At 48.4% G+C, this 16,492-nt stretch overlaps 1 protein-coding gene across 3 annotated transcripts in view; it reads right to left on the reverse strand.

The window, feature by feature from the left end:
- Positions 1 to 15,934, reverse strand: part of Cep68 (centrosomal protein 68) — a 29,685-nt gene extending 13,751 nt beyond the window's left edge. The window contains exons 1-3 of one of the 3 annotated variants that reach the window (XM_046422824.2): positions 15,813 to 15,934; positions 5,375 to 5,747; positions 1,736 to 3,256 (exon numbers count right to left, since the gene is read on the reverse strand). In XM_046422824.2, coding sequence (XP_046278780.1) covers positions 1,736 to 3,256; positions 5,375 to 5,704 — 1,851 coding nt within the window. In that variant the 5' untranslated portion in view covers positions 5,705 to 5,747; positions 15,813 to 15,934. Of the gene's footprint in view, positions 1 to 1,735; positions 3,257 to 5,374; positions 5,748 to 15,792 lie in introns of all 3 variants that reach the window. The other 2 variants (XM_046422831.2, XM_058572658.1) reach the window with 2 other exon arrangements.
- Between the last annotated feature and the right edge of the window lie 558 nt (positions 15,935 to 16,492).

The following is a 16,492-nucleotide window of genomic DNA, read 5'->3' on the forward strand; positions in this document are numbered from 1 at the left end:
TGACTGAACTCCTATTTGTAATCAAAAGGCTAAAAATATCAGGATGGCTCTGGGAATGGTGTGCACCTCTCAGAGCTTTCCTTCAGGCTCCTCTCTCTCCGTCCCCTGCCTGTTCCCATCCCATGATGCCAGACCTTCCTCTGCCAGAGCAATGAGAAGCCCCTCTTGATTCTGTCTCCCTTTAGTCAGATGTGACACCAAATGAGAGACTAAGAAAAGCCAGCCCCTGCAATGGGAGTGAACTGTAAAGGCAATGGATTGGACAGCCGAGAAGAGCAGGTCTGTCCTGGAAACCAATTCTTGGGATAGCACCATTACTATCAAACCGTTTCTAAGGGAACAAATCTTGACCAACGTGAACCCATTGCTGAAAACAACTTTTACCTCATGCTATCTCCATCTTTTACCACAAAAGATAACATGTCCAATAACCTTGGTCCTACCTGCTACCCAGGACAAAGAAAATAACACATGTGACTTCAGGCAGGTTAAAACCCTCCACGAGTGCTAGGACATGTGGGTAGCATGGGCTCACAGGCCGAGGGCCACGCTGCAGGCAAGCATCCTTCTGCCACCTGGTGGGGAAGGAGGGCAGAGGGATGCCCAGGGAGTGGGGAAAGGAACATTCCTGAACCTTTCCCGGGTGTCGGTAACTGCACAAAGTCCTGATGTGAATTATTTAATTTAATCCACACAATATCCCAAAGAGGCAGGGCTCCACATTTCCCAAAAAAGCAAACTCAAGGGACTGAGCCAAAATCCCAGAGGCAGCAATGCCATGATTTACAGTCCAGATCTGCCTGACCATTAGCAATCTATTCCATCCGGTATTGATCACATCTTCAGTTTTTTTTTTGTGTGTGTGTGTGGTACTGGGGATTGAACCCAGGGCCTTGAGCATGCAAGGCAAGTACTCTACCAACTCAGCTCCATCTCCAGCCCCACATCTTCAGATTCTAACAGGCAGCCAATGAAAGGTTCAGTGGCCGAGAAGTCTAGGACATGGGACATCTAACACCCCTTACTTTGTGGAGTACACCACTGTGGCAGAGGAAGCGCTGAGAAGTCCTGCAGTTGAGAGAGCTGCTACCTTTGTAAAGCCCAGGGTTTCCTAAGGGCACCTGCACAGGAACCCTTTGTGCAGGATACCTGAGAGGAAAAGCAGCCAGGGCTAGTGGTTTGGAGTCAGGATCTGCAGGGTCCACCTGGGTCTGATTCCTGGCATTAGTCCTACACACTCTGCCTTCTTCTCCAAACACCAAAATGATAACAGTACTTATGGGGTAAGAGTTTTTTTAAAAATATTTTTTAGTTGTAGATGAACACACAGTATCTTTATTTATTTTTATGTGGTTCTGAGGATAGAACTCAGTGCCTCCCACATGCGAGGCAAGCGCTCTACCACTGAGCTACAGCCTCAGCCCAAGAATTTTTTCGAAACACACACACAAAAAAATTTTTTTTTTTTAGTTGTGGTTAGACACAATACCTTTATTTTATTTATTTATTTTTATGTGGTGCTGAGGATTGAACCCAGTGGCTCGCATGTGCTAGGCGAGCGCTCTACCGCTGAGCCACAACCCCAGCCCCAGGAATTGTAAGAACTAAATAAGGTGCAGCACAGTGCCGGGAACGTGAAAAGTACCAGTCATTGTCAGCAAGTTTTATTGTGAAGTCTGTGGACTGGGGAAGAAGACAAGAAACCCTCCGTCCCCGCCCTGCCCCAGGTCCTTACCTGCACACACTGCACCAGGGAGGCTTTCCTCTGCTCTTTTCTGGGATCCTGCCTTTCAGCATCTGGGTCTGAGAATGGCCACCTGTCCAACAAAGCTGGCAAGGAGGGGTGTGTTTTCAGCAGTCTAGAGGAGACCCCAAGCATCCGGCTGCTCACCAGATTGCCTTCCCCTGCCGAGTCTCGGGCCTGGACAAAGTTGTGCAGGCAGCAGTGGTTCTGTCCCTTGGGGCATCCAGGTCCTTGGACAATAGTGCCAGAAGGAAGCTGGCTCTGGCTGGAGTCCGATGGAAGGGAAGCTGGCCCATCAGTGTCTGAAACTTCCAGGGAACTCTGTCCCTCAGTGACTCCAGAGGGCAGGCTCACCAAGGTGGGAATGGCATCTAGATAGGAAACCAAACTAGAAACCTGTGTCAGCCGAGTGGGCAGGGCAAGAAACTCGTCATCATTCTCCACCTCTTCTTCTGATTTCCATCTAGACTCCATGTAGGCAGGGCGCCGGACACTGTGGCAGGCCCTCTTCTCTCTCTCTGGCCTGGGTGAAGGACACCTTCTGTCCCTTGTCCTCAGCTGTGGAGAACCGCCCACCTCGAGGTGTTCACCCACAGGAAGCCGATTCTTCACGCCCCTCAGGGCTGTCTCTCTGCTCTCCCAAGAGGCATCTCTACTTCCTGGGACTTTAGGGGTGGATGCAAGTTGGCTCCAAGATGCCAGGCTCATGCTGCACTGCTTCTGGGACACTTCAGAGGGCCACTGCTTAAGGCTTGGCTCTCTGGGCCCAGAAAATGGCAAGGTAGGGGCCTGTGCTGGTGGGCAGTTGGGGGAGACATTAGTGGGTGATTTTAGAGTACTTGCTGGAGAGACAGAGAAGCTATCCAGGTCTATACCTGAGTCCTGCAGGACAGGGTCAGCTGGCACATGGCTATCAAGTTGCTTTGGGAGCTGAGGCCCAGGCCTCAGGGGGTAAGTATAGTCCAGCAGGTCTTCGTACTCTCTATTTGGGTTCCAGAGCGGGGAGTGGCGATCAGGGGAAGGAGGCAAGGAATCTGGAAGCACACAGGCCCAGTACTCAGCCTGGAAGGAGAGGTGCCTCCGGCCCAAGCCAGCAGCATCATACCCAGAAGCTGCAGACTGTGATGACCACTGGAGCTGAGGCCCTGACCCCACCAGAGAAGGGGGATTCTGAGGGACAGCCAGCTCCAGGGAGGAGGGGATCTTGGTAAGGGAGCCATTCTGGGTTTCCACCTTCTCTTGCTGATTCTGGAGACTGCTGCCTGAGGAGGAGGCAGAGACACTGCAGCTGGATAGTTGAGGAGCAGCAGCCCCTGGGCTTATGACAGACTTCCACGGTGATGGGAAAGGGAAACGTGAGATTTGAGGCTGTTGGCTGAGCACCCAGGGGGAACCAACTGGGGAAGGGTCATCTTCAGTATCAGCCTCATGTCCTGAGCAAAGAGCTGTAGTTCTGGGCATGTCAACACTCTGAGGTAGCTCCTGGGAGGTAGAAGGCTTGGTCTCCTCCATCTGCAACAGTAAAGGACAAAGAAGCACTCGGGTGAAAATAATCAAACCCAATTTCTTTTCCCACGACAACGCAGGGAGGGAAAATATCAAAATGTAAAAGTCTGTGGCCTAAGGCAAGAAGCAGAGTGATTCAGGCTGCCCCAGCAGTCCCCCACAGCAGAGATCCCTGTCCCCAGTCCTTTCAGAAGTTCTTCCTCCATGGATGGCCAGTTTGTGAGCAAGCAAAACCCAGCTCTGTCATGCTGCAGCTAGAGAGCACTGCCCATTCTTTGAGAAGCAAGTCCTAGGTGGGCTACCTTTGATCATTATGTGGCTGACAGGAGATCCAAACCCAGCAGGCCCCACCAGGCTGCATCCTGCTCAGCTTGCTCCCCAGTGGTAGGTGAACTCTAGCAACATAGTCCCTCACCTCAGCCTCTTCACTTTGAATTTTTTTTTTTTGATTATCATTATTATTATTATTATTTTTTTTTTGGAATTTTTAATCAGCTCAGTGAAAAACTCAGCCCCCACAGAGGCAGGACAGCACAACTGTTAAGGGATGGGCTTTGGAACCCAGACCTGAACCAGTCAACTCCTAAGCTCCGCCACCTTCCAGAGCTAAGATTGAGCCTCACTTTGCTGGTGTGTAGAGTGGGGAGGGTAACAGCACTGCCCCTTCAAGAAGAAAGGGTCACTGAACTCTTGGAGCAAAGCACTTGGGAAGAGCCCAGGTACTACCTCGATAAGCAAACTCACTCAGTGAAGTGCCCAATTCTGTGCTGGCTGACTTACCACCAGCCCCACCACATCAGCTCAGGTGCCTGTGTGTCCCAGCCCCTTGCTCCTAGTCACACTCAAGAGTCTCCCCACAGGATGGGGCCCATGGGGAAGCAAGCAGCAGCCAAGGTCACAATGACACCAAGAACATCAAAGCGGGTTGGGGATATAGCTCAGTTGGGCGAGTCTTGCCTCCCAAGTATAAGGCCCTGGGTTCAATTCCCAGCACCACAATAATAAAAAAAAAAAAAAACCAAACAAACCCAAAGCCATTCCCAGGAAAGGTTTGGCAAGCAGAATATAGAATGTCTGAACTGGAAGGGACAGATCATTAGGGTCACCCTCCAATTATAAAAAGGCCTTGAAAGATGCAGTGACGTGGCCACATTCTCAGAACCTAGTAGGATTCCCTCACTGGGTCCCTTGCAGTCAGATGCTCAAGAAATTCTCCTTAGCCATAGACAGTGCTGTCCTCCACAGGGGCTCTGACAGGTCTCCTGGTCCCAAGGGTGTGGAGAGCCATTCTCACACGTGACTGGACAACTCCTGGTTTGGGTCTGAGGCGCTCTGGCTAATCTGTGTCGGAGCTTTCCCGGCCCTCTCCTGATGAGAGAGCCTGTCCGTGTGGGGGTGTGACTGACCACTGACCCCGGGGGCCAATCACTGACCCTGACTTTGGTGTGTGGCCCCCCTCAACCTTCATTGGATGGAATTCTCCCCTGAATTTCTTGTTCCCCAATAAAAGGCTACTCCCTGGCGTGCTCCCTCTCTTTCTCTCCTGCTAGCCCTGAGTAATCCTTGCTGCCCTACCGGGTGGTTCGAGGTGGGAACCAGAGAGGGGAGCCGTCTCGGACCTGGTCATAGAAAAAGGTAGCTGAGTCTGTACGTTTTATTTTGATCTCGCTAGCTAACTTTTATGCCAAGAACCTCATTAATGAAACCAGTGCACTGGTCGCATGGTGGACAAGGGAATTCAAGTCTCAGGGCCCTCAGAAGCCCAAAATGTCCCCAGGATCCTCTTGAATCTTTCAAATCACCAACTCAGAAGAAACACAATAGGGCTCCAGTTGTCAAAGGTTCCCTGGTCTAGCCCCCTGGGCAGCAGGCTCTTGGCCATACCAGTCCTCAAAGTCAACAGTTATGCTTTTGAGGAACAGGAGATATCATGGACAGAGTGCCCTCCTGGCCTGGAGGCCTACCTCTCCAAGTGAGTTTGAGTCAGAAATCCTCATTCCCAGGCTCCTCCAACCCTCCAACCTGCACCATGGCAGGGAAAGGATGTCAGCCAGTGAGGAAATGTCCACACCCCCAAAGGATAGCACTGTGTCAACCCACAGTCCTGCTTGCCTTCCTACCTACCTGGCTTTCCACAGAGTGCAAGAGGTCTCCAGTTCCCACGCTGGCAGGAGGAAGCAGGTCACTGGGGGCAGGCCTAGACCTAACAGCTGCTCTGCTGGCAGCGTTGGCCTGTGGCAGATAAGCTCTGCAGGTGCCGGCAGGGGTAGGTAGCCCCTCCGCCCCCCACACAGGAGAGGCCGGCCCTCCTTCAGCCTCTAGGCATTGGGGCTGCTCCTGGTTCATGGACCCGGGCACATCCACCTTTTGCTCCCCACGGCTCCATCTCCCACAGGACTGGGCCTTTGCATCTGCAGATACTTCCAGCTCTGCCTTTTCTTCACCCAGGGCCATCAAGCTGTCCCTAGGTCAGGGCTCCCCTGAAGCCTTCCACTCCCTACAGAACAGGAGAAAAAAAACAAGATTTTTTTCTGTTTTTTTTTTTTTTAATCTGTGTTCAAGAAACCTTGTTTTTTGTTGTTCTTTTGTTTTTTAAAAATATTTTTTAGTTGTAAATGGATCTTTTGTTTTATTTATATGCAGTGCTGAGGATCAAACCCAGGGCCTCACACATGCCAGGCAAGTGCCGAACCACTAAGACACAACTCAACCCCAATTTCTTTTTCTTTAATTTAAAATTTAGAAATTTTTAAAATTTTAAGTTTTAGTTGTAGTTGAACACAATACCTTTATTTATTTATTTTTATGTGGTGATGAGGATCGAATCCAGGGCCTCGCACATGCTAGGTGAGTATTCTACTGCTGAGCTACAACCCCAGCCCTGGAAACCTTGGTTTTTAATGTTTAAGACAAAGATTTTGGCCAAAAGGAAAAAGAAACAGCGACCATGTCCACAGGGAGTGCTAAGGTCCAGGTTTTCCCCGGCTTCAGAACTTTCAGAGGGGACACATTTTGTCCTCTGTTTTTATGGTAGCTGATTCTGTCCCCAGCAGGGTCAGTACAGGTGTTAAGGTGCAAAAGGCTTGTTGGGCCTGCAGTACAAAGCACGGGCCTAGTGGAGGAGCAGGGCGGTGGCAGAGAAGGAACTCTATGGTGGTGAGCTAGCTAGGACCCTTCTGTCCTAAAGTGTCACACTCCTGTGAGGCTGAGTTAGGGGCAACTTATATAGGAGATGGAGGATGGTAGGCCTTCTGACAGGTGGAGGTTTGTGGCCAAAAGACACAATCCTGATCCTAATCACTAGGTGTTTCTTCAGTTCTGCAACTTGAAGAACAAAGATCAAAGGTTTTTATTTCCTTAGGCTGTTTTTGTCACTGCTTGGTTTGCCCCCATGCAGTTCCTGACATCTTACACAATGGACAGGATAGAGGGGGCAGCTGCCCCAGGCCCTCTTGCTGAGCACCAAACTCACAGCAATGAAAGAAAACACACTTCACCTAATGACTGTGGAAGAAGAGGGTCAGATAAGGTTCAATAGGGAGTCTGGGGGAAATAGTGCCTCAGCGCTCAGCTTCTCAAGTCCCAGTCAGAGTCAAGGTTAGGGTCCTGCCTATGTCACCTTTTCATACAGTCCCTCTGACCCAACCCCACTGAACCAGAGGCCCAGCTGGGCCCTCTTTGGGCACAGCCTACAGTGGTTCTGTGTCACAACAGCCTGTCTGCCCGTTGGCAGGTGATTGGGCCTATCTCTATCCCTTCTACCCTGGCGAATAGCAAGTCAGGGTATGCCATGCCTCCCACTGGGCCCAAGAAAGGATACTTCTTATGGGACTTGGCTTTGCCTGGCAGAGGAGGCAGGGCCCTCTCAGCACATAGAACCATATGCCAAGGCTGTGGATGAGGCTGGGCCTCTCATTCTAAGGATGGTCGTCAGAGACCTAAAGGAGAGATCAGTAACCTTTTCAGGCTAACCTGGCTTTTAAAAAATTATTTTTATTTTTTTAATTGTCAATGGATCTAACCTGGCCTTTTTTTTTTTTTTTTTTGGTCATTGTTACTAGGGATTAAATCCAGCACTTTACCACTGAGCTATATCTTCAGACCTTTTTATTTTTAGATCAGGACTGGCTAAGATACTAAAGGTCTTGCTAAGTTGCTGAGACTGGCCTCAAACTTGTTGTCCTTCTGCCTCAGCCTCCCAAATCACTGGGATTACAGGTGTGTACTCACTGTGCCTGTCGCTAGCCTGAGCTTATGCTGATGTTGATGGCTGAGGGAAGCTGTGGAAACCAGGTGGGTAATGGTGGGACTGGAGTTAGTCCATGTGAGAGGGAGAGCCAGGTAGGCAGAAGAACACAAGGTGGGCACTCAGAGAAGAGGAAAAGAATTTGAGATGGACCTGCAAATGGGAAGAGATCTAGGACAAGCCTGGGCCTGAGCTGGTCAGCCAGGGCTGCTGCTAGGGCAGGATGGTGCTGGGCTAAAGAGCTGACAGAAGAGCAGCTCTGGGAGGGCTTGGGAGGAGGTAAGGCAACTATGAATGCCCAGGATGTCGGCAGCCACCTGCAGTGACTCAGGCCAACCCCAAAGCTCAAATGTGGACAGAAATAGCCTTGTTTCCTCAGAGACTGGAGGCAAAGCATGAAAGAACAGGCGCTGCTGGCAGCAGGGGAGGCTGCCAAGGGGGAGGAGGCCGCAGCTGCATGCTCCTCACACTTGGCACACATGTCAGGAAACACAACCAGGGAGAGAACCACATACACCTGAGACCACTCTATCCCAGAATACTAGAGTCCTCACTGTGTCCTTCCTAGGCACATGAGGCTCCACCCTGCTTTAGGGGTGACCCTTCAGAAGAGCATGCACTTTACCAGCATGCTCATTTAATTCTCGCAAGCACCAGATAGGGCAGGAGTTAATCAGAAAAACAAGTTTTGGACAGGTAATATATAGCTCAAATACAAAATGCACGACAGATGTGAAAGTCTCCCTCTGTCCATGTCCCCTGTTCCTCCAATAAATGAGCCAGTGCATGCAGAACATTTCAAACAGTGGCTGGCACAGCACATGCACTAAGCATCAACTATTAATAATAGTGTCATGGGGGCACTGACAGAATCAGTGTTAACAGGTCACCTTACAAGGAAGGAACAAAGGAGTCACACAGGAGAAACAGCAGTCAACCTTTCATATAAATCAAAATGTTTACCACCAGATACTCCCACAAACACAGGTAAGCAGCCTTAGTAGTTTTTATGGATGACTCCTGCATCCCAATGTGTACACAAACATGATTATCTATTTTAGCTGCTATTTTAAAACAAAATACCTTGGAAACTGTTCCTTACCAATGCACAGATTTCCTTTTTCTTTTTCATCACCAGTCGCTTATATTAATGGATATTTGGGTTATTTCCAATCTTTGCTTCTACAAATAATACTCTGATGAACAGCAGCACATCATCTGCACGCATGCCAGCATCCTGAGGTGCAGAGGACCTGCACATGTTGCCAGGAGCCTCTGGGTGCTGACAATCCAGACTCCCACGGGCATGTGCCAGTGTGGCATCCCACTGCTCACTTCAGATGGGGAAACCACAGCTCGGGAGTCAAGTCCAAGGGTTGTCTGACTCTAGAACCCAAGCTCTTTATGGATCAAGCAGGGAACCAGCGACAGAAGAAAAGCACAGAGTAGAAGGAGAAGACTGGTGGAGAAGACGGATGGAAGGACAGAGTGACCAAGTCCTGCTGAGAGGGATTTTCATGAAGCCACATCCTCACCTTGTGGCTCTTTAAGAAACTGCATATGAAGACATTTGCGGGTAAGTTGTGATTTCACAACTGTGGGAACAAGCTGAGCCCACGAGCTGGAGAAATCAGGGTGAAGGCCGAATCTAACCCACAACCCCTGATTGCTCCTTCTTGCTCCAGTCCTAAAAACTCTCTCAATGGCCAGAGTTCCCTATGCCCCTCACTAAGGAGTGTGAGTCAGTGCTGGAGTGAGATGAAGTCAGGGAAGACAAGTGAAAACATTTTGCTTTGAGGATGCGTTGTCTTATCTGGACTTCATTATTCTTATCCTGGGGAAGGGAGTGTGGAGAACTACAGTAACTATTCTATGCTGTTCAGGAGACACCCTTAAGTAATTCACAAGGGCACACACAAACCTAATCTAGGTTTACCAGCGTGACCAGAGGCCCTTCATTAAACGAGTAAGGAGGTCTGAAAACCAATAATTTTCATGGAAACAATACTTACAAAAAGACAGAATACAGGGGGCTGGGGTTGTGGCTCAGTGGTAGAGCACTTGCCTAGCACATGCGAAGTGCTGGGTTTGACCCTCAGCACCACATAAATAAACAAATAAATAAATAAATAGAATAAAGGTATTGTGTCCAACTACAGCTAAAAATATATATATTAAAAAAAAACCAGAATACAGGTGGTTAAGCAGTCCCTTCACAATCTTATTTTATTGATCTGCCTAATAAATCATGTCCTTCCCCTACACTGCATAATTTCTGAGAATTAGACAAATGTGAAAGAAAAGAATAAAAGCAATTATGCCTTCCAAATCTTACATGAAATGATACTAAATACAAAGAAAGGGAGAAATTGACAGGGATAGAGATAACGAGGGAAAAATCCCTGATGTAGTAACTATTGCTTGAGGGTGGGGTGCCTGCTTGGACCTTCCTTCTTGAGACAGTGTGTCCCTCTCAGAACAGCCAAAAGGACTGTTCACACTGAAGAGCATCACTTGCTATGCTGGCTCATCAGCTTTAGCTGCTGCACTACAGCGGCCTATGATGGCCTCCTTAGCTGGCCTCCTTCCTTGTAGGGAAGCATCAGAAGATGGCACTGAGTGAAAGGAGGCATCAGAACATAGACAATGAGGGGCTGGGGTTGTGGCTCAGTGGTAGAGTGCTCACCTAGCATGCACGAGGCACTGATAAATGTAAATCCTCAGCACCACATAAATGTAAAATAAAGATATTGTATACCTAAAACTAAAAAATATTAAAAAAAAAAAAAAGAATATAAACAATGAGCAATGAAATACATCACTGCCTGAGAATGTCTGAACCCACTAACTACAACTGCTTGGTCCCTGTCCAAACCAAGAGACAGGCCACATAAGCTTTGCATATTCTAGGGACCACCTGGACTATGCTATTAAAATCCTCCATAGTTTCCAGGACCCACAAAGGCTGTATGATCTACAAGATATAATTAGGAGTGAGGTAGGCTTGGCTTACTCTTGTCCTACAGTAAAAATATGCTTAGCACCACGTATGTGGTAACGTTAACTCTACAAGCCTGGCCACCTGACCCTCCTGCTATCTGCTTATCACTCAAAGGCAGTCCTGTCACAGCTGCCAGGCTTGCTCCCACTCATTCCTGTCCGGGACAGAGAAAAGAGGAATGGGAAAGGGGGATGGAGGCTGTCCACTCTTGACTAAATCATTCAAATAGAAAAATGATCCAGTAGGGAGCATACAGATTCTTTCATCATGAATTCTCTTTATAACAATCCCTTTTATCCCAACTGTGTCCAGGAAGTTCCGTTCTGGCAGGGGCCTGGTCCCTGCATCCGAGTCTACAGATGCCACCTTTGCTGGCACAGGGGCCAGGTGCTGCTTCACAGAGTAAGCCTTACCAGTTCTAGGCCCTATGGGTGAAATCTGTTTTCACAGGAGTCATAGGCATAGAGATAAATGCACACAGAGATGAATACAGTGGCAGAATGTGGCCAATGAGCCATATGAAGCGGCTCTGCCTGCTTCTCCTCCTCCACAAGTATGAACCAAGGCAAGGGGAAAGGTGGGAGGGTAGGACCCACAGGGCAGGTGACTGTGTTCAAGACTCCTGGGGGAACTGGATTTATAGGAGAAAAGAATGTCAAGGCAAAGGCCAATCCAGGCAAGGTGGCTGCATGAAAGTGGGAAAAGATACATATTGGGGTGGCCCACAAAGGGGACATCGAGAGGTGACTTTGAGGCCCACCTCAGAGCAGGGTTGGTGCAGGGAAAAACTGTGACTGCAGGCCAATGGCCCAGAGCAACTGCTGTTCACCTGCTGTTTCCCTGGCTGCAGAAGGCTGCCTGGAGTCCCTCAGTCCTCAGGACCACCAGCCAATCCTTCCCTGCAGGTGAAATCAAAGCACAGTGAAAATGAAGACCAGGCTCAAAGCTACAGAAGGGTAGAGTAAGGCCTTTCCTGAACGCTTAGGCATTGATATCCTTCTTCTCTTCCTCCCTTGGGCTGCTTCTTAAAGTTCTGCTTTGGTTCCACAGAACAGGAGGAGTCCCCACAGCTATGGGAGGAGACAGTGGGTTCCTGTAGATCATTATGCTGGGGAGTGCATGAGCCAGGCTAACAGTCCCCTCGCTTTCTCACCCACTCACCTCTTGGCTGACTGACTAGTACGAGAACCACCAGCCAACCTCACAGCAAAGCCAAGGTCTGTAAATGGCTTTAGAGACATGCAACTGCCACATCTACAAGGAACATGGCTGAGTCCAGTCACCCCTCCCATCATCCCAAGTTCTTGGGCCTCCTCCCCAGTCAGTAGAGTTTTCGCATCAAAGTTCAAAGAACAAGGATGTTGAGGACTAAATATGAAATAAATGTGTTCAAATTAATTTTTCCCACCAAAGAGCCAAGCAGAAAAATAGTTTTCCTGGAACACAAGTTGCTCCTACTGTCAGAGGAAGCTGTATTGGCTCCACATGGCTGCATTTCACAGGCCACTGGGTTTACTATACTGACAGTTTTCTGGGAGGCCATCAGGCTACACACATAAAGACTGATAAGAATCTTACCAATTTTCTCAAAAGATACTATGAAGAATGCTACTTAGTACACTACAATGTCCTCTTTGGAGAACCCATGAAAGAAGAATTCTATGGTCTCACTAACAGAAAGAGCTGCTTCTACTGAGCAACCCGTTTTTACTTTATAGGTATTAGCAAAACTTATAAAACTTCCCTCTGTGCTTTGGCTGCTAAGAAGGCCAGAGCTAGAAAAGCAGTCCCATATAACTAAAATGTACAGGGTAGAGGCATACCACTTTTGTGCTAATCTCACCCTTGATTTCTTCTTTTCTTTCAACCTACCTGCCTCAATTGCTTTTATTAAAAATCTTGTTACAATACAAGCACCTCAGATTCCTCAAATCACTTAACAAGATAATGGACTTGCTAAGAACAGAATAAAGAGAAAAAATTCCTAAATATAAGATTTTATTCCAATACCATAAGAAAATAAAATATGATGGGTTGCGGGTGTAGCTTGATGGCAGGGTGCATGCTTCACAGGGTGCATGCACCAGGCCCTGGGTTTGATCCTCAGTACCAAATCACCACCATCACCACCGGCACTAACACCACATCAACAGAACCTTCTAAAAGGTAAGCACAGAAGAAACACTTATTTTATTTTATGGAAGGAAATGTTGCCCAATTCTAGAATTACAAAAATCAAATCAATCTTTAAACACAAGAAAAAGGCAAAAAGATACTTAGGTTAGTACTTCACTATTCAAAAATGTGATCCAGGACCAGCAGCATCCATATCCCCTAAGAGCTTTTTGGAAATACAGACACTCAGGTCTCTCCTATAGCCTTGGAAGCAGAACCTGCATTTTAGCAGAATCTCCTAATGACTTGCTAGGCACACTAATGTTTCAGAAAACACCAGGCTGGTAAGTAGGATGGTCTTGTCCCATGGCTTTATGATCACTGAGCAAGCAAGCGCACACATGCCAGGCACACATAAGAAATTTATGGTCCTTGTCCAGAAAGCTTCTGCAATAAGATACTTGAAAAAGCTCACATCTTGTGGCAATTTTTTAATGGCTAATTATGAAATGTCACAGCTATAAGGATGTTCCCAGAAAGAATAGTACTGTGGCTATACTAAAAACATAATCACGTATTTGAATTTCTCCTGTGAGTAAGAAAGTAAGAAAGGGAACGAAGATACTTGTTTTGGAGACATGAAATAATTTAAAGAGAAGCTGACATGCCAAGGGGGGGTTACAGTTGGAAGGAAATACACATTTCAGTCTGTTTCCTGCAACAGATGAGGTACAGGAAAACCTGGAAGAGAGGTAGTAACCCCCATGGGTTGCATGTGGCACCCCTAGGTCAGCAAACAGTCCAAAGACAACAGGAAGACTTCTTCTACTTTTCACATGTCTAGAAACAAATTTAAAGACAGGAAGCAGTTTCTTCATGAGAATAGATTTAGTTCTAAGGAGAAAAGCCACTCAAAGTTCACCTGTACAAACTCTGTCTTTTGCCAAAGACTTTTTTTTGCTGGAGGTGGTGGCACATTCTTATAATCCCAGCAGCTAAGGTGGCTGAGGCAGAAAAATGGCAAGTTCAATGCCAGCCTCAGCAATTTATCAAGGACCTACAGAATTTAGTGAGATCCTGTCTCAAAAATAAAAAAAAAAGACCTTTTCTGTCTCTCATCCTAAATATTTTTTGGCAGTCACATCAGGCACCATCTATTTCATGCCTCTGCCACATGACCAATCTGAGTAACACATCACATTAAAAGTCTACAGTGGCTAGACATGGTGGTGCACCTGCAATCCCAGCAACTCTGGAGGCAGAAGAGACCAGGAGACCAGGTTCAACTCTGGAGACCAGGCTCAGCAACTTAGTGAGAACTTGTCTCAAAATAGTTCAGTGGTCAAGCCCTGTTGGGTTCAATCCCCCATACCTAAAAAATAACAATAATCATAAAAATAAAATTCTTTTAGAGCTGGGGTTGTGGCTCAGAGGTACAGCGCTTGCCTAGCAAGCAATGAGTTCGATCCTCAGCACCACATAAAAAATAAAATAGAGAAATTGTGTCCATCTACAATTAAAAAATAAATGCTAAAAAAAATAAAATAAATAAAATTCTACTGTGATACTTGGTCAAACTGTTATTTGGCACCCAATCTCTAATAGGTGGTAAGACTGTAGAAACATAAACAGATAATCTATGGAATATTTTTCACCATGGGAAGAGAATCAGGAAAGGTTTAAGGGATTTTCTTTTCTTTTTTAAAATTAAGGATCATATAAAGACTAAAAAGCAAGAGTCTGAAGGGTCAAGTACTCTACAGAAAGTTAGTATTGGTGAGTCTGTTCAAGTATCTGTTTATTTTTATCCTAACAACTGCTGACAGCTACTAAATATTTTCTTTGTGCCAGGAACTATCTTAGGCATTTTATTATCAGTATTTTATTCAATCCTCAAAACCCACGGAATAGATACTATTACTAACTCTACTTCACAAATGAGGAAACTGTGGCTCAGAGAAGTTAATTTACAGAGTTTTTAACTCAGCAGAGTTTTAGTCTGATTTGACTTAGCCTAAGCTCAGCTGTGAGAATTAATTGGCCCAACAAGTTAAAAGTATAAAAGCTCCTGTTTTTTCAACTTTTGGCCCCACTACTGCTTTTTGTTTTCTTCCGGCTTCCTTCCATCACTGAGTGCCTTCATCAGGCTAGGGGCTGGGGAAAACACAACACAGGGCGGTGTGTAAAAACAGTGGTTATTGAAAGCAGCCCAAAAGAGGGCAGTGATCATCAGTTTTAGAATGGGGAAGAACTTTAAAAAAAAGCTTCCTAGAAGAGGTGAAACCGAGTCCCTTGCTCTTTTCTGTACTGAGTGGAACAGAATTTACCCAGATGTTGAAGAAAGGGCCTGGAGGGAACAAGGTGAGAAATAGTGACTTGCATTTCTTTTAATCAATCCCAAAGCAAACTGATACAAAACCCTTTGTCGTGCCCTTTAACAAGATCCCTTACACCCCAGATCTGAGAGCTGATGGGGTATATGCCAAAGCTAGCTCCCTTGTGCCCTCGCCACCTCGGACACAGTGAAGTCCAGTCTGCCCTGGCTCTGGCAGGTTTCCGCTCATTTTATTACAAACAATACACTGAACACAACCTAGTAATTATAAAGGGTCTGGAATAGGTTTTGGACAAGCGCCCCTGGGCTGCTAGGAACCATTCTAGTGATGACAGCTGGAAAGGATAGCTCTTCTGGGTTAAAAAATGAGTCATTTTGCTTTTCTTCCTCTGCTACGGTCACAGCGATAGGACAGCGTTCTTCCTAGCCCCGGCATCAATATCCAGAAAGCGAGCAGAGAATCGTTCGTCTCGATCTTTCCAGTGGGAATGACCCTGGGCTGCGTTCGCCCGGATCGAGAAGCAGGGTTCCCCCGCGTGGAGGCAGACGCGCGGCGCAGCTGCGGGGCCGCCAGATGTGTGGACACGCGCTCCCTCCGCAGGCCCTTGCCGCTCCCAGCCGTTCTTCAGTCCTTCTCCCGCCCCTCACCTCGGCCCGGTTCGGTATGCAAGATGGAGGCGAAGGCACGAGGCGCCCCCACCCCCAGGAAGCCTTTGTGCCCTCCAGCCCGCAGGGCCCCGGGCCTCGCAGGCCGCCCAGGAGAGATCGCGGAGCGGAGGGAGCCGCACCGCAAGCGCGGGGCTGCCCAGGACGCTATTCCCAACACCCGGCACCCCGACACGTACGTCAGATACTGCCTACTCACCGCACCTCGAACCTTCGCACGTCCTGGACAGCCCCGCAGTCCCATGCGGCAGCCCGAGCCCGGGATCCCAGGCAACAACCGTGGCCCTCCCGCTGGCGCCCGGAACGCTGGGGCGGGACCGAGCACCGGCCACGCCCCTCGGCCCTCCCTCTCTCCTTCCACGCCGGGAGGCCGGAGCAGCCAATCTGAGCCCTCAGTGTGGAGACTCCACCAATACACAGCCCGCTTCTACGAAAAGACCCCGCCCCTTACATCGCCTTGGCCTATGGGAGACCGGATCTGCTTTGGCCGACCGCATCCTCGCCTTAGGCAGTCCCGGTTCGGGTTCACTTTTTCGCGGGTAGCGGGGTCGTGGGAGGGCGCGTGGTCCAGGGGCTGGCACCGGAGAACTGCCCGGAGCTTCGAGGCAGGAGGCGCGTTCTCCTAGTTGTCGGCGGGGCGGCGAGTCAGGCGTTCATTCATTTGTTTTGCTCTGGGCGCGCGGACGTGCTCTGGACACGCCGCTGCCGGGGAGGCGGGCTCTGTCTTGCTTTGAGCGTCTGTTTACTTTGGCGTCTAAACCTGGTGGCCTGACGCAGGCGACAACAGGTGCTAGCTAGGGTTTGTCAGAAGCAGGAGCCGCTGGACGATCGCTCAGCCCGGCGATTGGTATCAGCATTAAGGAAGAGGTGGGACGCAGG

The sequence above is a fragment of the Marmota monax genome, unplaced genomic scaffold (assembly GCF_021218885.2).
Source record: "Marmota monax isolate L192 unplaced genomic scaffold, Marmota_monax_Labrador192_F-V1.1 WCK01_AAM20220418_F8-fsc00015, whole genome shotgun sequence".
Taxonomy (NCBI): Eukaryota; Metazoa; Chordata; class Mammalia; order Rodentia; family Sciuridae; genus Marmota; species Marmota monax.